Source organism: Puma concolor, chromosome D2 (assembly GCF_028749965.1).
Source record: "Puma concolor isolate L17-30 chromosome D2, mPumCon1.1.hap2, whole genome shotgun sequence".
In the NCBI taxonomy this organism is placed as follows: Eukaryota; Metazoa; Chordata; class Mammalia; order Carnivora; family Felidae; genus Puma; species Puma concolor.
In genome coordinates this window covers 88,085,833-88,110,963 of record NC_141677.1, presented here as the reverse complement: position 1 = coordinate 88,110,963, position 25,131 = coordinate 88,085,833, and the positions used below count along the sequence as shown (strand labels likewise).

Genomic DNA, 25,131 nt, shown 5'->3' with positions numbered 1-25,131 from the left:
CATCAGCTGCTCCCTGTGGGTCAGTGACACCGGAAGAGGGGCACTAGGTGGGTCCTTTCACCCCTGAGAAGCCCCCCAGCTCACAGCCCCAAGAAGCCCGCAGGGGGACCCCCGCGGCCCCGCTGTGGGTCTCTGCTCTGGGGGAGGCGGGGAGGCAGGAACTCAGCCGTCAGCCTTCCTGCCCCATGCAGGGCCCCTGGCGTCGCTGCAGACAGGTGGCCTCACCGGGGGTCAGTGGGGTGGCACAGGCACGCTACAGCTGTCACAGTGCCAGGGGCCCTGTGGGGGCCCAAGACCCCATGAGATGCGTGTGCTGAGCTAACGACCCCACCACGGCCCGGCCCGCTCTGTGCCGAGGTGGCCGGCGTGGCGTGAGCGAGGGCACTATGTGCTCCCTGGATTCCAGCAGTGAGTCTGAGGCTCGGCCTGGGGCTCCTCCTGCCCCTGCTCCAGGGAGAGCCAGCCCTGAGGGGCTCTGGGGAGGCTCCCGGCCAACAGCAGGGGCAGCTGAGGGCCGGCCCGGGATGGGGCACCCCGTCTGGACGCACCCTCGGCCAGCAGAAGGCCTTTCCACGGCCACCGGCGGGACACATGCCCCTCTAAGACCCTAAGAGCGGGTGCGGACTGCAGGCACCCTCAGCCCCGCGGTGGCCCCGTGAGTGCACGTTAGGAAAGCAGGTAAGGGGTTTCTGCAGAAGGGGTGCGGCCACACCGGATGGAGAGCCAGCCCAAAGGAGGCAGGGCCCAAGGGTCGGGTTGGGGGCGGGCTGCCTGCCCTGCGCTCCGGGCCAACTGCAGCGGACCGTGGCCGCACTGGGACCACCACAGGAGCGGCTGGTTGCCTGGGCAACGCTCACGCCCACGGGAGGAGGTGGTGGGGCCTCTGGTGGGCCGGTGCAGGGACACAGGACACGGGGACAGCGACTACACTCCCTGTCACACGGCGTCACCGAAGACAAAGCCACAGGGCGGCGGGCACTCGGGGCCTTCCAGTCGGGGCAACTCTTGATGGGACGTTCGCCCCCCACTACGCGTGCACAACCAGCGAGAATGTTCCAGAATTCAGAAGCGGAGGTAAACCTACCAGTCCGCGACACACCATCTCGTCCGCACGAAGCCTTTCCTTGACCACTTGCACTGAAAACAAACAGGATGCACAAGTCAGCCGGCGGGAAAGACGGGGGAGGGGCGCGTAACTCAGCGGCCGGGGTGGGGGGGCACCCCCATGCTTTTCCCACCCTCTTTCCGCCAGGGGACTTCTGCTCGGAACCGCAGCACGTGTCCGGTGCAGGCGGAGCACCTCACCCTCGGCCACCGGGGACGTGGCCAGCCCGCGGCCAGGCCGCCCTGGCCTGGGGCAGAGGACAGCTCCCACATGCCCTCAAGAAGTCCCGACCCGGAGGGAAGGGAGCCGGCCGCCACAAAGGCCCTGCCCGGAGCGCCTACCAGCGGCTCCAGGGTCGGTGCCCCCAACCGCGGGAGCAGCGCAGGCCCCTGGCGTCAGACCAGAGAAACACGGTATTTGTTTCTGCTACATTTTCCCTAAAAGCAGCCTGTGTTCTAGAAGCTGGGAGAAGGGTCCGTGTTTCCCACACTCCTCTCTGGCTGGTTCGTGCGGGGATGGGATGGGGCAGGCGAGAGGCCGGCCATGCCGACCTCTCCCTCGTCCGCGGAGCTCACACCGGGCAGGGAGGGGAGGGGTTGTGCTGTGTCACGCTGGCCCACACGGGAGCCACGGCCAGCTGGGCCGCTGCACCGGGCAAAGGGTAAGTACAAAGCCAGGTGTTTTGTGTGGTCTGGACAGGGTGGCTTGCGGCCCAGGCAGTGGGACCGGGGCTCTGCTCACAGGCCGCGCGAGCCCCCAGGAGGCACCGGGGAGACCCCCCGAGCCCCCACTTTACAAATACTTCAGCAAGTTGCACGGAAACGTCCCGTCTCCCCGAGCCCTGGGGTGGGTCCCTGTGCCATCCCGTCAGGAACCGCTCTGAGGACAGAGGAGGAGGACGGCCGTGGTGACGTGGCCTCGGTGGGCCTGGGCTTTTGGTGCTGGGGGTAACCATGCGGGACCCACGGTTGAATGCTGATGGAAAGTGTTCCAAGTGAGAGAAAGGTCCAGAATGACAGGGGCTCTAGCCCATTCAGTGGTTACTCTTTATCTAGTGCAAGTAACTGAGTGGCTACGAACCCTTCCCTGACCCCACATCCCCCTCGGCCACTGTCCCACCCGTGTCCTCTCCTGATGACCAGCTTCCCAGGCGTCCAGCTTGGTGCCCACGGCAACGCCCTGCTGGGGGAGGGGCTGTCTTCAAGGTCACTGTCACCTCTGGGTGCAAACCTCTGGAGGCCTCTCCCTCACCGCCCCGACGCTCCGGGGGCTCCCACGGCCAAGCGTCCACACCTCGCAGGACACGTCCACGCCGCCCGCCCGCCCGTACCATCCTCGCAGGCCTCCTCCTCTCTGTGCTGCCGCCCCGAAGCCGCCCGCGGGCCGGTGAGGCTGCCATCCGTCCATCCTGCTCTCCCTCTGCACGTGTTCTGTCTGAGAACTTCGGTCTTCAGTTCTAGAAAGCTCCCTCTTGCAATAATCGCCCTACTGTTCCTCTCTGATCTTCTCGTGGAGGAGCACCAGAGCCCCCCACGGGCCCTTCGTGTCTTTTAACTGACCTTTCCTTTCAAAAAAATGAAAGCCAAACACCCAGCCAAGCGGAAACGACCACGGTCTCCACCAGCAGGGTCCGGACGCACCCGATGCACACCCTTCCGCCACTTGTGCTGTTTCTGTCTGCTCTTCCCCAGACTCCCTCCGTCTTCGGTCTTTGTTTGTTTGGGGCTGTTTTAGGTTCACAAACCTTGCGTTTGCGCCTTGATTAGCGTCCAGAGGGTCTACACGTACTCATCCTAAGTCTTTCTCGACTTGTTCCGCAGGACGCGCCTGCTTGGAGTAAACCGCGTCTGGCGCGTTGGCGTCTCGGCTCCCTGGGTGGCAGCCTCGCTCCTCTGTCCCGCAGCAACCTGCCGCCCAGCTGCCAGCCCCCGGCTCCCCCCCCCCCGCGGCCCCGCACCACGAAGGAGGGGGTGCTCGCCCCCCGGGCGCCGACCTCCCATGACCCGAAGCGAGTCACTGCGGGGTGGGTCACTTCGTTTTCCTCCTTGATCTCAGAAACCAAGTCTTCAGGACTCCGATGGCTCCTCCCTGCCTGCCGCCTCCGGGCCGGCAGCCGTCCTGCCCTGCCCTGTGATGTCCCCCTGCTCACGCACAATCCACTGACGCTCCACAGGTGCCAGCGTGCACACTCCTCGAGGCTGCGGTCTCCGCTGGACCCATGGCACCCGGGGTGTGTGGGGAGGAGCGAACGGGGATGCGCCCACCCTGCTTCCAGAAAGTTCCTTCCAGAAGCCAGGATGGACACAGGACAGGAGACCCCGCCCCCCCCCCCAACCGTCCCGTGCTGGGCGGTGCTGCTAAGGCCCGAATACCATGGGTTCTTGCCTAGAATTTAACATAACCAGCACTGATTTTATTTCCATTAAAAATGGAAGGCATTTGTGAATTTAATTAACCAAAAATTAATTACTGTTCCCAATTTTCAATTACGCGTTAACTGAAGCGTCTCCGTGCACATACACCTGCATGCATATCTTCAATACACGTACCATGGGTTTATCTCTTTTTACACACTTAAAATTTCTACAATAACGAAGCACTGTTTGAAATTAATAGAATGAATACACGTAGCAGAGAACAATGTGTTACTTTTCCATATAATGTAGATTTGTAATAACTGTAATTTCCAGAGGATTTTAACAAAATTTAAGATTTTTAACTGCATCGCAAACAAATCTCAAAAACTTTCACAGCATGGCGTTATTACACCCATGTTATTTTTTTTAGAATTTTTTTTCATTTTAGAGAGAACAAGAGAGAGGCAGTGTGTGCGCATTCACATAAGAGGGGGAAGGGCGGGGTGGGGGGTGAATCCCAGGCAGGCTCCACACTCAGCGTGGACCCGTCATGGGGCTCGATCCCACAACCCTGGGATCATGACCTAAGCAGAAATCAAGAGTGAGACCTTCAACTGACTGAGCCACTCAGGCACCCCAACACCCAAATATTTTGACGAAACATTTGCAGAAAATACATTCCTTCTGAAGTAAGTTCCTCATTACAATCACAAATGTGTTTAGGTGGCATTTCCAAGTAATTTCACAAGATGACAAGATGGGGTTACAGCCCGCGACCTCCTGGACTGCCAGAGCCTGTGCTCCGCGGGTGATCACGTGTCCTTGGGTGTGACGTCAGGGGTCCTTCCGGAAACTGCCTTCCTCACCCACAGAGTGCCCCACAGCCCTCCACCGGGGGGGTCAAGGAGGCGGTCATGGCGAACGCTGCCACATTCATGGTGCAGACCCAGGGCCGAACACTGCCACCTGCCCGAGACCACTGGCTCCTCAGGGAAAGGACCGGAACTGGCATCTCCCTAAGCCCTGGACCCAAGTCCCCTTGCTGTGACCAGCCCTTCCCTGTCATGGCTGGGCCCCGGGTCACGCCGGGCAGGGCAGGGCCAGGGCCACACCCCAATCAGCAGAAGGTGCAAGTGCCCGCCTGGTGAGGCTTCACTGCGTAACCCCCTACGGGAAACACACGCGTGTGCTCACACACGCACGAGCCCACAGCTGTCCCGCACCCGGGAGGGACGGAGACGGGAACCCGTCGCCTCCGTCACAGGCTGGGGGTTCCCTCGAATGTCAATTGATCTGTTTCACTCCATCTACGTTCTGAGGCTTTCTGGTCACCAGGCACTTCTGAAGCCTCCCCAGAGGACGCCGGGCGACCGTGCGTGGGCAGCAGCGGCCGGGCGCCCGCCCGGCTGGCAGAGGCTGTCGCCGCGGAATGAAACCACGTCACGCCAGGCGGGGTGGGGGGCTGCCGCATCGCTCACCTTGCAATATTAAGTCCCTGCTCAGACCCCCTGTTAATAGGATTCCTTTAGCCAGCAGATGGATGGTGACGGCAGGATGGTTCATCCACTAAAGGACGGCATAAATCACCACGGAGAAAAGGGAGGCTGTGGGGAGGTTATCGGCACGCAGCCTTGCCCGTGAAAGGCCCGCTTTGGAGCATTAGTGAAATTAATCCATCTTTCATAAGAGCTTGGAGCAGTCCCTGTGATCTATGGTAACAACCAATTTCTCACTACGGGCAAGAGGAAAAAAATGCCTCGGCCCTGATCGACTACACAAATCTGCTTTTTAAAAATGGTCTCACATTATCTGGAGTGCTGTTCCCTGAGGCAGCATTTGAAATTCATGCCGAGCCAAAAGCACCCATAAATCAGCAGAGAAAGTTTTGTTAGTTTTACATGCAGTGGGCTGTAATTATTTGGAATTGCATTATGCCTCCATCACGGTAATTACATTTAGATTATCCTTAAGTGACGGTAATAAAAGGAGAGAAATCAGGCCGAGACTAATTCCCTCCCCTAAAATGTGTCCAGATAAAGCTGCAGGACTGGCTGGAAGGCACAGGAGCAGGGCTGCGAACGCGGCTGCCCAGCGGGGACGGACCGTCCGCACGAGGACGGACGCGGACTTCCGCACGCCCAAAAAAACACCACGCTATCGACGGAACGTTAGAAGCCTGTACGTGTTTTCTAAAAGTTTTTCCTTCTGTTAATCAAGCCACGTGCACTTCTGCCACATCCACGCTGTCGGACCACATGGACCAGACACTTAGTTTCTAGCGCAGCAGCAGCACGTGGAACAGAACAAGGATGGCGACCGCAGGGAGCCCAGGGACACCGCGGTCTCCAGTTGAGAGACTGGGGTCTGCCTGACGACGCCCCATTTCTCCTTCCAGAAATCCCTCCCCTCTGCCGGTGGATGGGACAGCGGTCACCTGGGGGCTGGGGCCTGGACCCCCACTGCTCCCCCAGGGGAGACGCAGCTGTTGGCTATCTGCCCCCACGAAGCCACACCAGCACCTCAGAGGGGGCCGCGCACTGGCCACAGGCCCTGGGGTCGTCGGCGGTGTCTGCCCTCCGAGGGGTGTGCAGGAGGCGGGACATTGCCGCTGGAGTAAAGCCCCAGACTTCGTGCTGACCCACCTGCATGGCCGGGGCCCGTGGAGGGAAGGGCTGGGATTGGGGCCAGGCCGCAGGGCCCCCACACGGGCTAGGGTCTGGGGGGCTGGCCTTCACAGAGCTGGGCCGGAAGAGAGCCTGAGCGCCGGGGAGCAGGGAGCCCCTCGGAAGGAGGCCCACCATCCTGCGGGGACAGAGGCTCAGGGCCAAGGGCTCAGCAGGGGCCCGCCTCCTCCGTGGGGTGTCGTGCACGGGGCACTGCCGTGCCCTCCCCTCCTGGCACCCAGAGGGATGCCGAGACCACCACGTGGGCCTCTTCTCTGGGAACATCACAGCTCACAGCCGACAGACTCCAGGGGCTCCAGGGACAAGACGAGGGCAGGGGTGCCACCAGAGGGCCCCGCGGCAAGAGGAAGAGGGACCGGGGAGGTGCGTGCTGCACGCCGGGTGTCTGGCTCACATGGGGCGATCGGCCGACACCAAGCCCCCAACAGCGTGGGGCACAGCCGGGTCCCCCCCCGCCCCGCCCACGCGCACATATTGGCACCGCTCAGCACGTCCCCGCGGAGGCTGGGGCACCGCGGGCCACTCGCTCCTCAGCAAGCGCCGGTTCACAGCCTTCAGGCAGGTGGATGCTGCAGACACCCCCCCCCTCCGCTGGCCCCCCGAGTCCTGCCCCCCCACCACCGTCCACGCCCTGTGGGGGAACCCTCCCTCCGGGCCACAAGCTCACCAGACGCAGGTGAGCGTCCCAGCTGGGCTAAGGACGGAGACAGGCAGCCCTGGGTCTTGGCACAGTCACCTGGCTGATGGAAATAGCGGGAGAGGCAGCCTGAGGAGACCATGGCCAGGACACCTGCTCCCAAACCACCCCGGCACCTGTCAGGGCTTGCTGTCCTCCTGCCGTCGGCCCCGCCACCGGCTCTCTCGGCCCGTGTCCCCCGGGGCCCACGGTCACTCTCGGGGACCCTGCTCGGCTCTGAAGCTGACTTTGCGGCCCTTGGCATCTCCGAGGGGACAGCAGCCCTTGGCCGACGTCCGGAGAGGGTCGTCCGGATCCCCTCAGCTGCTTCCAGAGCCTTCGGGCCACACTCCAACCTCAAGAGGAGCAGGGGACGGCGGGGGCTGGGCAGCCAGGACAGGGGCCGGCCCCCCGACACCACGTCCTTGGCTCAGGGACAAGGAATGAGGAAGCCTGCCCAGAATGACAAGCACACCCATCCTTCACCCTGCACTCGGGTCACAGACAAGTTAATACCGTCGTGGCCTTGCTGAAAATCAGCTCCGGTGCAGGTGGGCGTCTCCGTGGATGGTGGCCAGCCCTCAGGCAGAGGGGCCCCAGCGGGGCCATCCTTCTTGCGCTGAGCTGGCCTCCCGTGTGGCGAGAACACCGCCCCCTCCCCCCGCCCCCCGCGCTCCACATCCCGTTGCGGTTTAGCAGACGACCGCAGGGCGCCGGGAGTGAGCCTGGGTCAGCGTGTGAGTCACGCAGGGTCAGCAGACTCCGGAAGGCTGGCCGTCCCGTTTGCTAAAACTAGCAGAACCCAAGCCTACCTGGGCCGCAGCGACTGCGCACGAATAACACAGCCACACAGCAACGTGCTAAGCCCAGTGGAGACAGAGGCGCGTCCCGGCTTACCGCGAGCAGTGCGCGAGCCATGCTCTGGGCTGCAGGCACCCCTAGGGCACGGGGCGGGGGCTCCCTCAGCTCTAGTTCTCCGCGGTGCCTCTCGCTCGCTGCTCCCCCGAGGCCTGACCTGGGAAATGGCCAGAGGGCCGGCACTCGGGCGCCGGGACGTGGCCTGCGTGTCTGGCCACCGGCACCCTGCACCGCCGCTGGCCACGTCAACGTGCTCGCATCTCGCGCCTGCCCCCGTGAGCTGATTATTATTTTCCTACATCTCGTAGTCAAGGTGCCTGTGCCTGGAAACGACGGTCAGAACACGTGGCGATTCGTGCAAGGACAGACACGGTGGTTCTCTCAGCCCCCACCTGAGACACCGGGACGGACCCGCGTGGGTGCCAGCCCCTCCCAGAGAGACGGTGCACCGCAGCCCTCAGCAGCCACACTGGGATCCCTGCCCCGAAATATGACGGCTTCAGGCCCTAAACGTGCTCGTGTGTTCCCGCGAGGTGTGCGCTCTGAGAGGGAACCGTGCGAGGGGGGCGGGCGGGCCGTGACGCACCTCGGGGAAGTAGTCCTGCGGGAACTTCTCCTTCTCCAGCATTGGCGTGCTCTCCAGTGTGTCCGAGTAGATCTCTTTGCCAGTGACTTTTTTATACTTCTTAGCTGGAAAAGAGCACAAGAATGACCTCATCACTACACCCCACCCAAGCAGTGCAGCTCTGTGGGGAGCGAGGGAGGCCCCCGGGAGGGGACCCGCGGTCTGGGGACGCCAGTGCTCATAAATTGCCATCCACGACCCGGAACCCGACACTCCACTTCATTATCCCCTAAGAGCTTCCAGCCTGCAGATTTACAAGGGCTAATTGGCATCCTCCGTAAAAACCGTGAATATATTCAAGACGGCTGCAGAATTGCCGTTCACTCATACCTTAATACGAATTTATTTAATAACATCGATTTCCTCCTCACATCCAGCCAACATCACTCATGTCCGGGGAAGAGCAGTTTTTATGTGAGACAGAGCAGATACGGCGCGGGGCGTTCTGCACCCGCTGCCTGCGGCTCCCCAGACCCCGTGCCTGGGCTGACGCCCCTGCCCTTCCACGTCGAGGCCCAGGACCCCTTCCTTCCACAGACGCACGGCCCACACCCACGCCGGAGTCTCACGAGCGGCCCGGGGGCGCGGAGGCCGCTGGCTTCCCCACAAGACCGCGGGCAGGGACCTCGGGCAGCACGCGGGCCCCGATGGCTGCCGCCTGGCCGGACGCCTGGCTCCGGGGTGAAGTTCCTGACAAATCACGAGGTGTGCTCTCAGTGTCTGTGGGGCTCATGCTCCCTGCCCCACGGCGCTCACCGCTGCAGCACGTGGAGCACTAAGAGCCCCACGGACCCCCTGACAGGGGCGGACAGCAGCAGGGAGACAGGTGAGCACGGGGGGCGGGCGGCAGGAAGGAGACAGGTGTGCAGTGTCGTGGGACAAAGCTCTGGCCACTGTGGGTTTGGAGGAGCGTGAATGCCAGGTCAAAGCAAAGCACTGGAGGGTAAAGACTCATCTAAAGACCCACCAGAGGGACACAGGACGAGATGTTTGGGGACTCGGGGAATTCAGGACACAGCTGCTCACTGTACCCACTGTCCCTCTGTTCCCAAACATGGGCACGACCTGCTGAGGTGACTAGTGGGGGAGGGTAAGTTGGTCCCCCGATCTCCCCTCATCACCTCACCCCTGGGCTCTGCGTTAGCCGGTCGGCACCTCGTGGTCAAGCCTGAGTCATGACAACAGGCGGCCAGGGGCACGAGCTCCTGAGCACAGGTGGTGCACGCCCCCAGGACAGACTCCCCCAGGACAGACGCCCGGCAGCGTGTGATGATGGGGCAGCACTGGGTCTGCAGTGTTTGAGGTCAGTGACGAAGAGGACAAGCCGTGGCAGGAAGGCAACTTGGCTTCAGATGAAAACCCTCGTTGCCTTTGAGGAAAAAGGAAGAGCTCGGGAGAGGTGGAGAGAAAGGAGTTCGTTCTTTGTTAAAAAATAGACTTCAGCGTTTAGAGCAGTTTTAGGACTAAAAACACCCAAACAGGAAGCACCGCCTCGCCCACCGCCGCCTGTCCCGCTGCCGACACGCGGCACTGGTTCAGCAGGGGCACCCGGCCTGGCACCGGGGCTCACGGTCCGTGACACGCCCAGCACGGCGGTATCACACCTACCCTCCCACGGTCCGGAAGTGCCGGGCGCTGGCCCGGCCCCCTGCCCCCCCCCCCCCCCCCAGCCCCTGCCACACTGACTGCTTATACCCTCCTTCTGCCTTTCCAGAAACATCATCTTGCTGGAGCCTTTCCCCACAGGCTTCTTCACTCAGAAAAACACACATTTAAGGCTCTTCTGTGTATTTTTGTGGCTCCATTTTATTGCTGTGTAACATTCCACCGTTTGAAATATTCCACAGTCTACTTATCCATTCACCCAGAAAGGACGTATTCTGGTTCCTTCTGGCTTGGGGTAATTATGAATAAAGATGTTATAAATACTTCTGCATAGGTTTTTGTACGGACATAAAATTCCACCTCCTTTGGGTAACATGCCGAGTGGGATCGCTGGACTCCACGGTAAGCCTGTGTTTAGTTCATAAGAAACCACCGAGCTGTCCTCCCCGGTGGCTGCACCGTGTCGCACCCCCAGTGGCCAGGAGTGAGGGTCCTGCTGCTCTACGCCTCCCCGGCACGCCGGGCGGTCGGTGCTCCGGGCTCTGGCCGTGCCAACAGGTGCACGGTGCTGTCTCCTCGCACGCGATGCGGGGCGTGTGCTATTTTCATCTGTCGTCTGTACATCTTCTTGAGTGAGAGGTATGTTGAAATGTTTGGCTCACCTTTTCATTGGACTTGTCTCTAATTGTTGAGTTTTAAGAGTTCTGAGCCTGCCGTGGACTACCAGCTGTGTCTTTTGCAAACAGCTTCCCCCGTCTGTGGCTTCTCTTTCCACTCCCTCGACGACTCTTTGACAGAGCAGAAATTTCTAAGTTTAACAAAGTCCAACTTACCAGTTTTCTTCATGGGTTGTGGAGCTGTATTTCAGAGTCATCACCAAGCCCAAAGTCACCTGCGGTTTCTGTGTTATCTTCTGGGCATTGCATACTTTCATCCTTTATACTTAGTTCCGTGACCCGTTTTCGGTTCACTTTTGGGGAGGTGTAGGGTCTGGGTGTGGATTCACTGTTTTGCACGTGGACACCCAGCAGTTCCAACACCATCTTTGCTCCGCTGTGTTACCTTTGCTCCTTTGTCAGATGTTAGTCACCTGTATTTACGTGGGTCTATTTCTCTGACCCACCGACCCGTCTGTCTACCGTTCCGCCAACCCCACGCCATCTTGATTACGGTAGCTTTTCTGTGAGTCTTCAGGTCAGGTAGTACCAGTCCTACGACCTTGTTTTCCTCCTTCAATATGGGGTTGGCTCTTCTGGGTTTTTTGTCTCTTCCCTATAAATGTGAGACTCAATTTGTTGAGGCCTACAAGGTAACCTGCTGGAGTTTTGATGAAGATTGCCCTGAATCCATGGATCAAGCTGGGAAGAACCGATATATTGACAATACCGAATCTTCCTGTCTGTGACCGTGGGCTACTGCTCCCCTTATTTGGATCCTTTTTGGTTTCTTTCAACGGAGTTTTGTACTTTTCCTCATATTAATCTTTTTTTAACGTTTACTTGTTTTTGAGACGGAGACAGCGCGCACGCATGGGGGAGAGGCAGAGAGAGAGGAGGACAGAGGATCCCCGTGGGCTCTGAGCTCTCAGCCCAGAGCCTAACGCGGGGCTCGAACTCATGAACCGTGAGATCGTGACCTGAACTGAAGTCGGACGCCCAACCGACTGAGCCACCCAGGTGCCCCTTCCTCGTATGAATCTTATACATATTTTGCTAGATTTATTCCTAAGTATTTCTTGTGCGTGTGTGCGCTAATGTAAATGGTATTTTGTTTTTAATTTCAAATTCCGCCCATTCACTGTCGGTATAAAAAAGCCATTGACTTTGTATATTAGCCATGTATCCTGTAACCTTGCTCGTTGGTACCAGTTTTTGTCGTTGAGGATTCTTTCAGATTTTCTACGTAATCATGTCATCTGAGAACTAAGGCCGCTTTATTCCTTGACCCTGACTCCCATCAATAAGCCTCTTATTTCTTCTTGCCTTACGGCACCGCCAAGATTTCCAGTACGATGTTGAAGAGAAATGATGAGTGGACGTCCTTGCCTCGCTCCTGATCCTAAGCGCAAAAGCATCTGAGTGTCTATTACATGTTATGTGGACGTAGGTTTCTGTAGCTGTTCTTTACCAAGTAGTTCTTTCCTGTGCCTAGTTTGCTGAGAGTTTTTATTATGAAGAGGTGTCAGGTTTAGTCAAAGACCTTTTCTGCATCCACTGACACGTGATTTTCTTCTTTAGCTTGTTGATACGACGTATGACATTAACTGAGTTTCAAATTAGAACCAGTCTTGCACACCTGGAAAAAATCTCCATCTGCCATGGTGTAGAATCCTTCCTACACACCGTTGAATTCAAATTGTTAATATTATGCTGAAGAGTTTCGCATTTTATGTTCATGAGAGACACGGGCCTACGGTTTTCCTTTTCTATGACGTCTTTATTTGGTTTGGGGATTAGGCGAGGCTGGCCTCACAGAACGAGTTAGAAAAGTTTTCCCTCTGCTTCTACTTTCTGGGAGAGACTGTAGAGAACAGGTGTGATGTCTTCCTTCAATGCTTGGTAGAATTCACAGTGAAACCATCTGGGCCTGGTGCTTTCTTTTTTGAAGGTTATTAGTTATTGATTCAATTTCCTTAATAGATAAAGGCCTATTCAGATTATCTAGTCTTCCATTTATGAGTTTTGGTAGGGTGTATCTCTCAAGGAACTGGACCATCTAAATTATCAAATTTATAGGCCAATTCACAATATACCTTTATTATCCTTTTAGTGTCCACACTGTCAGTGGTGATGACCCCTGTCTCATTTCTAATATTAGTAAATTGTGTTTTCTTTTTTCTCGGTTAGCCTGACTAGAGGTATATCAATTTTATTGATCTTTTCAAAGAATCAGCTCTGGGTTTTGTTAATTTTCTCTATTGAGTTCCTGTTTTCAATTTCATTGATTTATGTTCTAGTTTTTATTATTTCTCCTCTTATGATTTGGATTTATTTTGCTCTTCTCCTAGCTTCCTAAGGCAGCAGCTTCGATTATTGACTTCAGGTCTCACCTCTTCTCTGCACATCTGATGCCACCGACGCCTGGCTTTCACTGTAGCCCACAAATTTTGATCAGCTGTATTTCATTTTCATTCAACTCAAAATATTTTGAAACTTTTTCTTGAGATTTATTCTGTGACCCATGTGTCAGTTATAAGCGTGTTCTTTAATGTCCAAGTGTTAAAATAAAATACAGTGACCAGCCTTTAAAATTCCCTGAGCACATAAAGCCACTTTAATCATACCAACAAAGCTGAAATTAGCTTACTTTTCTTTTGCAAGACTAACTTAAACTGGCTCATTTCTTACTTACGCCTCTGAAAATCATAAGCAACCCTCAAACTGTTTCCAAAGGTTGACAGGAGGTGACCGCTAAGTGATTCCCCATTACTCACGAGAATTCTTACAACCATCACGGGGAGGATGGAGCAGTCACTGCCCGCACACCGTGTAGGCTGCTGTTTCACGACACACCCCGGAGCCTCACTCCACGTCTCGGTTTGAGTGCTCGGGTTTGCACACGGTCTTGCTGGCGTGCGCCGCCAACTTTGGCTAATCATTACCTCAGGGACTCCCTGGCTTTACTTCTGTCAGTTCTGAACTTTTGACACACGTATTTTGGGATTTTCCGGCCACCTTTCTGTTATTGATTTCCAGTTAAATTCCACTGTGGCCCCAGAGTATACTTTGTGTGATTTCTGTTCTTTTAAATTTGCTCAGGAGTGTTTTATGGCCCAGAATGCGGCCTATCCTGGTGAATGTTCCAGGTGAACTTGAGAAGAATGTACATTCTGCTGTTGTCGGATAGAATGTTCTATGAGTGTCCATCAGACCCAGGTGATCGCTGTTGAGCTGGACTATGCCCTTACCACCTCTCTGCCTTGCCGGGTCTGTCCATCTCCGGTGGGGGCACCAGAGGCCTCAACTCTAACCGTGGATTCATCCATTTCTCCTTGACGTTCTGTCAGTTTTTGCCTCTTGTGTGGCGACGGTCTGTTGTTAGGTGCGTCCACGTTAAGAACTGTTATGTCTTTAAAGAACTGACCCCTTTATCGTTAAGTGGTAAATGGCTTTGTTCCTCCCCAGTGACTCTCCCTGCTCTGAAGTCTGCGGTGTCTGAGATTAAGACCGCTGGCCCAGTGCTCTTCTTGGCCAGTGTCAGTGCCATCTCTCTCTCTCCATCTCTCTCCTTTTAATCCGCATGTGTGTACGCATCTTACGCGGGTTCCTGGCAGACAACACACGCTTGGGTATCATCTTGTTAACCACTCTGACGGTTTCTGTCTCGTAATTGGTGCGTTGGCACTGCTAACGTCTAAGGTGATTCTGGACATAGTAGGACACTCGGTGCCGGTAACTTTTCCCTCTGTTGCCTTCATTTCCTGTCTTTCTTGTCTCCCCCGCTTCCTGCCTTCTTTGGTTTAGTTGAGCATTTCATCCGATTCCACTCTCTCTCTTCTGTCAGCATGTCCACCGTATTTCATTTTGAAAGTTTTCAGTTGCCACAGTTCGCGATACACATTTACGGCTGGGCCGGGTCTGCTTTCACGGAGGCTCGCATCCCTTCACAGAGAGCCCACGTTCCCCGTGCAGAGCCCTGGCCTGTCCCCACCCCTCCTGACGGCACTGCCACTCATCCCTTGTCCATAAGCTGCAGAGTCACCCAGAACGTTGCTGCTTTGGCGCTCTGTACAAAAGTTCTCTGTCAGACTAAGGATAACAACAAATACGACGTCACCCCCATTTACTCCTCTCTCGCGCTCTGCCCCCTTCGTGTGGATCTGCAGGCACCGTTTTTCTTTTATCAAATAACTGTTAACATTTTTTTTATAAGGCAGGTCTGCTGGAGACAAATTCCCTCGACTTGGGTTTGAGAAAGTCTATTTTTCTTTAAACTTTGAAGGATAATTTTGCTAGCCACAGAATTCTAGATTTTTTCCTTCCAACGATAAAAATATTTCACACTGCTCTATTTGCTTCGCGGTTTCTGAAAAGAAGTCCAATGCAAATCTTGTCCTCGCTCCTTTCTAGGTCACCCCTACCCACCCGATTCTTTCAACGTCTTTCCGTCATCTCCGGCTTTCTGTGGCTCCAGAAGGACCCGCTCGGGGACGGATTTCGGGTGCTTAGCCTGCTCGGTCACCTAGAGCTCTCTGGATCTGCCGCTTGGTGTCCACGATCAGTTGTGTAAAATCCTGGGCCGTTACTTCAAATATTCCCTCTGTTCCTTTCCCCGCCGCCGCCCCTCAGTGCACGCGTCCCACGGCGCTCGGACATCTTGCTCTGCTTTCGTGTTGTGTTTTTCTCCCACTTTTCAGTTTGGAAGGTTTTCTACCACATTCTTCTGGCCGGCTGGCTCTGTCTACCGCCGTGTCCAGGCCGACGAGCCTGGCAAAGGCCTGGTGCGTTTCTGTTACGGCGGCGTCCTTCATTCTGAGCTGTTCCCGTGGATTCGTGGTTTCCGTCTTGACTCGCACGGCCATCTGCGTGCACGCCGTCCGTTCTGCCACGGGCGCCACTGGCGTGTGAACTGCAGCCATCCACGCTTCCGGGTCGGACAGCTCCACACGGAGCCACACCCCGGTCTGGCTCCGACGCGAGCCTGCTCTCTGCACGCCGGACCTCCTGTCCGTCAGCTCAGTTTCTAGCTTTGGGTGGAGGGCAAAACGTGAATAATTGGGAAAAGGAACTGAGAAGACAGGCCTTCAATGTGAGGCGTTGTGCTGATCTGGCGAGGAGCCGGGCTGTGTTTCCCGCGAGGGCTCAGAGGCTGAGCCCTCCTCCCGCGTCCCATTGTGGCTCCCCTGTCGTCTCTGTGCTCTTGCCGGGGACAGGCTGCAGGCCTCCGCCACACCGCGTCGCGGTGACGGGCGCTGCGGCTGGGTGCAGGGACACTGTCCCGCAGCCCCATGACCCCGCCTCGGTCCTTCAGCCAGCGTGAGCCCTGGCTGCAACCTCGGCACACGCTTCCTAGCACCTCGGCCCCTCGGGCCCCGCAGCGAGGCCACCTCCCTCCACCAGGCCGGTGGGGCTGCTCTGGGGAGGGCAGGCCTCTCGGGAAGAACCCAGTGTCCAAACAGCTCCCCCCCGCCCCCGCCCCCAGCAGCACCAGGGGGTTTTTCTCTGATCTTCACCAAGACAACACGGTGGGGCTCCTGCAGGCAAAGCTCACGGAAGTGGGGGGGCTCCGAGGCCGGGCCCCCACGGGCTCTTCTCTCCCAAGCCCCCATCCTGGAGCCTCCGGCCTTCCGCCCCGTCAACTGCCCCCGCCGGCTCCGGGGTCCCGGTCTGCCCGCCCGGCCCTCCAGTCTGGAGGCGGCACCGGCCCGGCGGCCTGGCTTTGCTGCGGGATCTCAGAGACGCGCCCTCTTGGGTCCGCGCAGTGCCACCCGTGCTCGCAGGTGCCGGGCCAGAAAGTGACGTCCCTATCTATCATCCTTCCCACCCACGGCTTCAGGGCGTCCTCAGATTTCTAACTGCTTGTTTGTGAAAATACAGGCTATTCTTAAAAAGTTCATTCAAACTTCTCACAACTTCTACGTTTGCTGTAACTTGACTCAAGGTGTAAGAGTGAACCTTCGAGAGCCAGGGCCACAGTGCAGGCGGCGGCCCGCCCCACTCCTCTGAGACCAGCACCTGCTCGGAGCGGCAGCAGTGGCACGGCCACGCTGGGCCACCGCTGCGTCCCCAGGGTCCCCACAGCCTCCCGCCACAGACGTGCTCAGGGCATGGCCACTGCCACCATCTCAGCCCTTGTCACTGACGACATGGGGGCCCTCGGGGAAGGTCTGCTGGGGTCACGCGTACAAGTATCTAATGGATGGTTTTGAATAAACCACGGGCCAGCCAGGTAGTTTTGACCCATCTGATTTAGCAATAAAATATGTATGTAGATGGTCACTCAAAAAAAAGAGGAAAAGTTAAATAGATCAGCGACACGTTTGAGCCTGAAGCACAGGCTTAGCAGAGGTGTAACCCGTTCTGCTTCCAGCCCCGCCTGGAGCATGCTGTGTCTGAACACCTCCCCTCTGTGCACTCTGGCCCACGGCCCCGCTGCTTGACAACGTGACACAGTGGTGTCCACGGTCTATCAAGTTCGGGGGACGGTGGCCTCCGGCCCGTCTCTCACCAGGTCCGCGTGGCTTCCCCAGTGGGAAAAGGCAGGTGCTTGTGTTTAGAAAACCATGTGAAGAATCCTCAGGCAACAGGGCCGGTGAAAAATAGTCCTGCTGGCTGGAATCCTGTTCTTAACATCGATGAAATCACTACTCAAGCAATTTAGAGAAGGCTCTGCTTCTCACTTTCCTGAGAGGTGATCTGTCTCGTAAGTGAGCAAAGATAATGAATCTGGACAAACTGACATAATTAGTCGCTCTCCATAGTTATCACAACTCCAGTGACATCTCAAATTAATGTGATCTGGCTCAAGAGCATTGTGGAGCCAGAGGACTCACAGGTGGCACGAAGGGACCGTGCCCACCAGGGCAGGCGCACAGCACCCCAGCCGAGCAGGGCAGACGCTGGGGCCGCCCAGGCCGGGGGGACGGCTCACACGTGCTGAGCCACAGAGACAAAGGCTGTGTCTTCGGGAGGCACGTCTCCTCCCCCACTCAGCGCGCGGTGTTGGCCCAGAAGCACGGGCATTTTTCACTCCACCGCAAACAGCAGCGCTTGTCCCTCTCTTTAAAGACAGCACACTCTCCTGCCGTTCTCCACTTTCTCCCGTTTGGTACGGACACAGACCCAAGACCATTCCCTTCTCGTCTCGACTGCGCTGCAGGAAAGCCAGTGTCACCTACAGGCCCTGCCCAGCAGGGGGATGGGCAGGGCTGGGGTCTGGGGCAGGCCCGCCGCCTGGACCTCAGAGGGGCCAGAAAGCCGGGCTTCCCTGTGAGGTCCCTGGTTCGTGGCTGTGAGCCTCCCACAGGGACACGGGGTGGGGTGAGCCCTGCCAGAGATCCCAGAAGAGTCTTACCTTTAAAGTCAAACTGGTAGATGTTTTTTAAGGATTCATGAAGAAAATAAAAGCTTCCTAGTGCCTGCAGAGCAAAAAGAGAACTCAAGTGAATGACCAGCACCGGGAACCATTTGAAAGCGTTGTTAAGTGATGCACAAAAAGCTCTTTTGGACCAGAAACAAAAGTTAACTCATCCGGACTTAATCACGGTCACGGGGAGGAGATGTCAGCCACGTCTGAGGCACAGGGGTGCGCACTCCGGCGCGGTCTCGCCTCTGCTGTGAGCGCCAGGGTCCAGCGGGAAGGGCTCGGGCACCCGCCCCCGGCCTCGGGCACCTGCCTGCTCCCCCATTGGCTGCACTCCACACCCCTCCTCAGCCCGCCCTGCTCCTTGCCCTGCTCCCCTCCTCCTCCACGTGGGGCTGCAACACCATTCCCCCCAGAGCTGCCGGGCCCCTGCCCGCCAGGGGCTGACTGTTCTGGGCATCGGGGTCAGTCCTGCTCCCCACGCTTGAGAAGGAGGCGAAGCCACAGAGGCCAGGCTGGGGGTGGGATGACCGGCAAGGGAGGCTCGCACAGCACACCTGACACTAACATTATTTGCTGGTTGTCTAAAATTCGAACTTGACTTGGTTATTTCCCAAACGTGTCTGTGCACGCATATATATGCTTATGTGCATACGTGTGCAAGCAGGAATAACGTGTGTATGTGTGCGTGCATATACGTTAAAATGCACACACACCTGTGGACACGTGTAAATGTGCACGCAGCAGGTGTTTGTGTGTGTACGTGTCTATGTGTAGATGCGTATGCGTGCATGTATATGCGTGTGTGTATGAACGTATGCATGTGCGTATCTGTGCACACACACGTGCGGATATGTGTCAGTGCATGTGTACATATGTGCACACATGTGTGTTCAGGTAGATACAGATGCAGATGTGCATGTGTGCATGGATATGTATTTTATGGTTTTGCAAAATGTGGCCACCTGAACAAGGGGCCGGGGAGACTTCCAGGCGATAAAACTGCTCTACGACTAGATTACAGCTACAAAACTATGCTTTGCCCAAACCCACCGCACTGGCCCCTAGGAAGGGTGCGTTTCACCGGCTGTACATCGCACCTTTACTACTGTGACTTCCGCAGACGAGCCCCGTCCTCCTAGAGCCCACCCCTCACGGCACAAGATCAAGCAGGGAAAAGAGCCCAGCAGGGCCGTCTGCCCCGAGACTGAACCGAGTGAGAGGTGGGGGGGCGTGGGCGCCAGGCTGAGGGGCCGGCGGGGGGCGGCACACGGGCGCTGGCCGAGCAGGGACGCCTGGCTGCAGCCAAGGGCGGTCGGGCTGCGGCAGGCAGGGCCTCGCTGGAAGGGAAAAGTGGGGTTCTACTTTTCACTCTGCAGCTCAGTCCCGAAGGGTGAGGGGAAGAGCCGGGGGAGGGTCGGGCAGACAGAGAAGGGCTGGTGTGCAGAAGGCTGAACCGGCAGGACAGTGACACGGGGGTCCCTCAGCCAGATTCCCAACTGCCGGCACCTGCCACATACACCCTGTCTTCTTGTGTACACACACACACACACACACACACACACACACACACACACAGGCATACACACAAGCACACACATGCACGGGCGCACATACGAACACCCAGCACATACGCACACGTACATGGGTGGGTACATACAGCACACATGGGCACACACGCGGGCACACACGCACAGGGGCACACACACACACACGTGGACACACGTACACATATGCATGCACATGTGGCCAAACCACCCAAAAGCAGCTGCTGCTGACCCTACGACCCTGCATCCTGAACACGGCAGCGCGGGTCCCTTGTAAGAATCTTCTTATGACCACAAAGTGTTATCTCTGCAGAAAAAGGGCAGCGATGCCACAGAGTAACACTATCAAGCCCAGATTAAAGTTCCCAAACTGCCTACAAATCCTTTATCCGCTCCCTTCCCCCCAGCCAGTCCAGCCTGGAGCTCGGAGGGGTGCCTTCCGCACTGAAGGGCCGCCTGGTGGGTGCAGAGAGGGAGGGGGAGGGCGCGGTGCAGGCAGCACTCGTCACCCTCTCATCTGGGTGACAGCCTGCTGCAGGGCTCTCCGTGGCCCCCAAACTCGGGGGCCGGGGGGGGCGCCTGCTGGCTCCCACGTGCCTTCCCGAGGATCCGTGGGCAGGACCCTGCCCGGGTCCGCAGTTAGTGTGGGGGCAGGGGGTTACATTTGCCGGGCACACGCGCAACCCCCACATGCCCTGACCCCAGCATCCCCCCACCGCACTTCAGCAGCCTTGGAATTCCAGTTCCTGGGGGTTTCCACATCCCGGGGCTCTATGTTCCAAGCCCTCCCGCCAATGCTGCCTGTCCTCAGGCCTTCCCCCAGGGAAGACGCTACGACCGCGGCCTCTGTCAGGCTGGGTCAAAGGGCACACAGGCCCCTGGTCCTCGATGCCGTTGCCGACTCCGCGAGGGACACCTGCGGAGCACAGGGCCACAGCACGGGCCCGCCCACAGAGGCTGCAGGCACCACGCCAGGCGCCCTGCAGGGGGCCCGGCTGTGCCTGGTGCGTGGCCCTGCCCCAGGCCCAGTCCTGGGGGCTGGCGGTCTCCTTCGGCCCAGGAGTCCAAGAGCACAGAGATGACACCGTCCTCCAGTCGGAGCCCGGAGCTGCCTCACAAGCCTCCCCGACGTGACCCGAAGACAAAATGCAGACACTTCCGGAAGTGCAGGCGACCCTGGGGACCTTCTGAGCCGCTCCAGTGGTCACTGCCTGAAGAGCCACGGGGACAGACACGGCAGCCTGGCAAGCAGAGTGGGCGGGAGCGGGGGAGTGCCAGGCTTCGGGCTCCTCCCCAGGGCACAGCAGGCCGCTCGCCGGAGGCCAGACGTGCGCAGACTTGCCAGAAACGCAGAGCGGAGGCCTCGTCCCGATTGGGAAGATCCTCTCGAGGCCGCGAGCACATCCGGCCAGGGACCGGCCGGGGACTCGGGGCCGAGGGGCTCACCACACGCGGCAACCGGGCAGACTGCCCGCCTGCCCCCACCCTGTCGGGCACCCGCCCCGGGTCCGCTCACAGGAGGAGCTGAGGCACCGTGGCGCACGCGCCTGAGGACAGCCAACCCTGTCTTCTCTTTTGACAACTTGGGCGAAGGCCCCTCCAGGCAGGAGGGACGACAGGACCACGGGCAGCGCGCGGCCCTAGGGAGCACGTGAGCAGGCCTGCATCCCTGGGGGAGCCTCCCTCGCTGTGGTGCCGCATCAGCCCTTGACAGCTGTGCCTCCCTTGATCCAGGAAAGAGCCCTCTGAAAAGCGTAAGCCCACCAAGGTCACGGCAAACATTTAACTATGACCTTGTTGAATGTGATAAAGCCAATACAATGTTATGAAGTTTACAATAAATAAATGGAAAATAAACGGCCAACACAGGCATAGAAACTGTAATTCATGGAGTCAGAAAATCCATAATTAGCTCTAATGAATATTTAAAGTCAAAGTTCAAGCTAACTTTTTCAACGTTTGACCTGCTCTATCAATACGGTTCAGGGCACGCATCTATCACAGGACACGACGACATCAGGACAGAGCGCGCCCGGGCCTACCAACGGGGGTGGGGGGAGGCCCCGCGCCCGGCGGGCCTTCTGCCCACAGCACCTGTCAGCACTGTGCTTGTCATGTCGGAGAATATTGACTCCTTGCCTGTTTTACTAAAAACAATTAAAATACTTTTTACATATTTATAAACCTGACTGTCAAGGGTGCCCATTAATTCTCCATTAGTGAGACACAGTCCAGTCGATGCTGTATTTCTGCCAGAACAGCAAGCGAAAGGTGGGCGCCCCCGACGGGGTGGGGACGGCCTCCAGGTGCGGCCTGATGGCGCCGCGGCAGAGCCTGGAAAGCCCGGTGCCCGGGGCTCTGCCGCGCAGGGCAGGTGTGGCTGCGCAGGAGACCCCAGCTCCCGTGCTCGGTGGAACGTGGCAGGGGACGCGTCTCCCGGTCGCCGTCCACCTGGGCATTCGTGTGAATCGCGGCCCACAGCTCAGCGGCCGACTCGGGGTGCAGGTGCACGCGCCACAAAGCCAGTTCTCAGCTCAACTGGAGTCTGCTGATGTGATGAATGGTCCCAGCTGGAGCTGAACTGTGAGGGCGGGAACCCCACCCCCCCCACCCCCCACCAGCACAGCAGACTCAGGGCCGCGACCAGAGCAGCCGGCCTCCACACATCCGGTCAGAAAGCACCAGGGCACTGCAGCCGCCGAGCAGCCTCAAGAGGGCCCGTAGCTGTCGAGTGCTCCCACTTTCCGTGTCGAGTGCTCCCACTTTCCCGGTGGGGCTGCCTCGGGCCTGGGCAGAAGGCGACCAGGAGAGAACACAAAGCGACTCTTACAAAGGCCTCCATCACTTTTTATTTGCAAACAAATCAAACGGCCAGTAATTTATCATTCCGGCAATTAGGTCAGCAGCCAAAGTACACATCATTAACCTGCAGGCCTGCAGCTTCCGGCTCGCTTTTCCATGAAACAGAGAACATTCCTGCCGCCAGATCGACAGCGGCGAGAGCACATGGGAACACTCTCTTCTTCTGCAGACACTACGGAAGAGCGCCTGGAGAGTGACCCCCGGGGTGACGGCGGCCAAGTCCCGACAGCGCCCTGGGAGTCACCAGGACTCAAGCACTTCTCCCAGGGGACAGGTCGGTGAGGGAAGGGGAAAGGGCCGGGAAGCCAGCTGTGGGGTCTGCACTGGGGCAGGAGTGCACAGGGCGGGACCCCAGCACAGCACAGCTCGGGAAATCCCACCACGGGGAAGGGTGACGGCATTTATCAAAAGTTACGTGGGCTTTGGCGGGTCTCTGCTCCCCCCAGGATGGCACATTATGTTGTTTCTATAACTAAAGCGTTTTCAACTTATCTTTTAGTTTTTAAAAAAGTGCTTATTTATCTATTTTGAGAGAGAACAAGTGGTAGGAGGAGGGGGGCGCAGAGAGAGAGGGGGAGAGAGAATCCCAAGCAGACGTCACAAACCCCAGCGCGGGGCTCGAACCCACGAACCGTGAGAACGTGACCTGAGCTGAACCAAGAGTCAGACGCTCAACTGACTGAGCCACCCGGGCGCCCTTCAACTTGTTATTTTTCAAAATTAAAATAAACGCATCTACGAACGGGAAAAAGAACTTCGTAAGATATCGTTGATAATCTTCTTCAAGTTTACAAAAAAATCGGAGAACCCTAGTTGTTCTAAGCTAGAATCAACAGACTGCAGTGGATCATGGCTGGGAAAGCCTCTTCATCTGGAGAGAGTGACGAACCGTCTTGCGCTCTGTCCACTGTATCCTGGCGCGGGCGGACAACAGGGAGGAAGGACCCCCACGTGACAGACGTGGCCTCGCCTGTGACGGTGCAGCGCGCAGTGAGCGGTAGAAGCTCCTCGTAAGGAGGGCAGCCTTGCTCTGAGGATGGCTACACGCATCCCTCTCTGGGCACAAGGCTTAGACGCCAGAGGGAAGCCTCACGTGTGCGGCCCCCGGGGCAGCATCGGGGCGGGCGCTCGGCTCTCTCGATGCCACCCCCTTGTCCAGGGGGACAGCGATCCCTGAGCACAGAAGACACAAGCTACAGGGAGACGGGTGTGCCCGCTGACACCCACGCGGACGCACGGAGAAGCTGGAGCCCTCAGGAGGGGCGCACGTGAATGCAGTGGCAACGCTTCCAGAAACACTGACGAACGACTAACAACGAATGCTTCACGTGAAGGCGGGGGAGCAAAATCTGACATGTCCCTATGGGGGGGGGGGGGTCCTATCCAGCAAGGAGAGTAAACACATCATACCCCAAACCTAGATGGGCTTCGCGGTGTCGAGAAAGAAGAGGCTCTGAAAACTCCACACGGCCATGGTAACAAAAACTGAATCCAAAGAAGCTGAAACAAAAAACGTGATGCTAAGATTGTATCGAAAAAGGAATAAAATGGCAAACACAACTTCAGAGCAGGGTGGCGTGGGGGGTGGCAGGGTGTGCAGGTGCCCACGGGCACCCGGGGTCAAACGGGGACTGCACAGGCATCTGCTGTCTCCCCAGAAGCGGCCGCCATCGTGAACGGCTATGACCAAGGTCCAAAGACACAGCCCTCAACTTCGTCGATGCCAGCTTACCTACCTTCTCCTCAGAACTTGGTTTTTCTCCGTTTAAAGTTGTATTTTACAGATGTTCCCATCGAGACACACAACTTCAGCTTCCTTTTAATGCTGCGTAACGATCCAAGATATAAAAATACTGCAATTTTTATCCATTCTTCTATTAGAGATGAAGACCGTCTCCGATGTTTTCACGATTACAACTGATGCTACGAGTGTGCCCCCATGGCATCCTGGCACACACACGTGCCAGGCACCCACGCAAGCTGCCCGCGTGTCCTAACCGTGCACGCACACAGAGGACACTGGAGTCTCTGGGTCACAGTGTACTGCACCTTCAGTGCAGGTGTCATCGTGTTGCCCTGACGACCACGCGTCCCCAGTATTTCAGGCAGTGGCCGCCGCTCCACACCCTTGCCAACGGTGGCGGCAGCAGACTCCTCTTCCCCAGCCCGACGGTGTGAAGTTACACGTCACTGTCGTTTCGACCTGCATTTTCGTTATCCTATCATCGCTGAGCCTCTTTTGAAGATTACTGGCAATTAGATTTCTCTTGTGCACTCCTTGTTCATATCCCTTGTCCACTTTTTTATCTACCTTTTTCTCACTTTATAAGATTTTTAATTTTTAAATATAATTTGGAATTTTTTAAGTGTTTATTTTTGACAGAGAGAGAGAGAGAGAGAGAGAGAGAGAGAGAGAGAATGAGTGGGGGAGGGGCAGAGAGAGAGGGAGACACAGAATCTGAAGCAGGCTCCAGGCTCCAGGCTCCGGGCTGTCAGCACAGAGCCAGCTGGACACGGGGCTTGAACTCATGGACCGCGAGATCATGACCTGAGCCAAAGCCGGACACTCAACCGACTGAGCCACCCAGGCGCCCCCTAATTTGCAATGTTTTCATCTATTACTTGCATTACAAAGAATTTCTCCCTCTTTAGCTTATCTTTTCTTTTGGCATCTTTAGTTAAGTAAAGGTTTTTATTTTTAAAGTAATGAAATTTATCAATATATTCCTTTATGGTTTATGCCTTTACGTCTTACTTGGAAATAGTTCCCTAATCTGATTCCACAATGGT

The 25,131-nt window shown here is 57.2% G+C and overlaps 1 protein-coding gene across 4 annotated transcripts in view; it reads right to left on the bottom strand.

Annotated features, from left to right (window-relative positions):
• The window catches only part of INPP5A (inositol polyphosphate-5-phosphatase A), a 175,127-nt gene that overhangs the window by 51,658 nt on the left and 98,338 nt on the right, over window positions 1-25,131 (bottom strand). For all 4 annotated transcript variants that reach the window (XM_086681250.1, XM_086681247.1, XM_086681248.1 and 1 more), the window contains 3 exons: window positions 17,924-17,987; window positions 8,267-8,370; window positions 1,085-1,137 (listed from right to left, as the gene is read on the bottom strand). In XM_086681250.1, coding sequence (XP_086537376.1) covers window positions 1,085-1,137; window positions 8,267-8,370; window positions 17,924-17,987 — 221 coding nt within the window. The remainder of the gene's footprint in view (window positions 1-1,084; window positions 1,138-8,266; window positions 8,371-17,923; window positions 17,988-25,131) is intronic.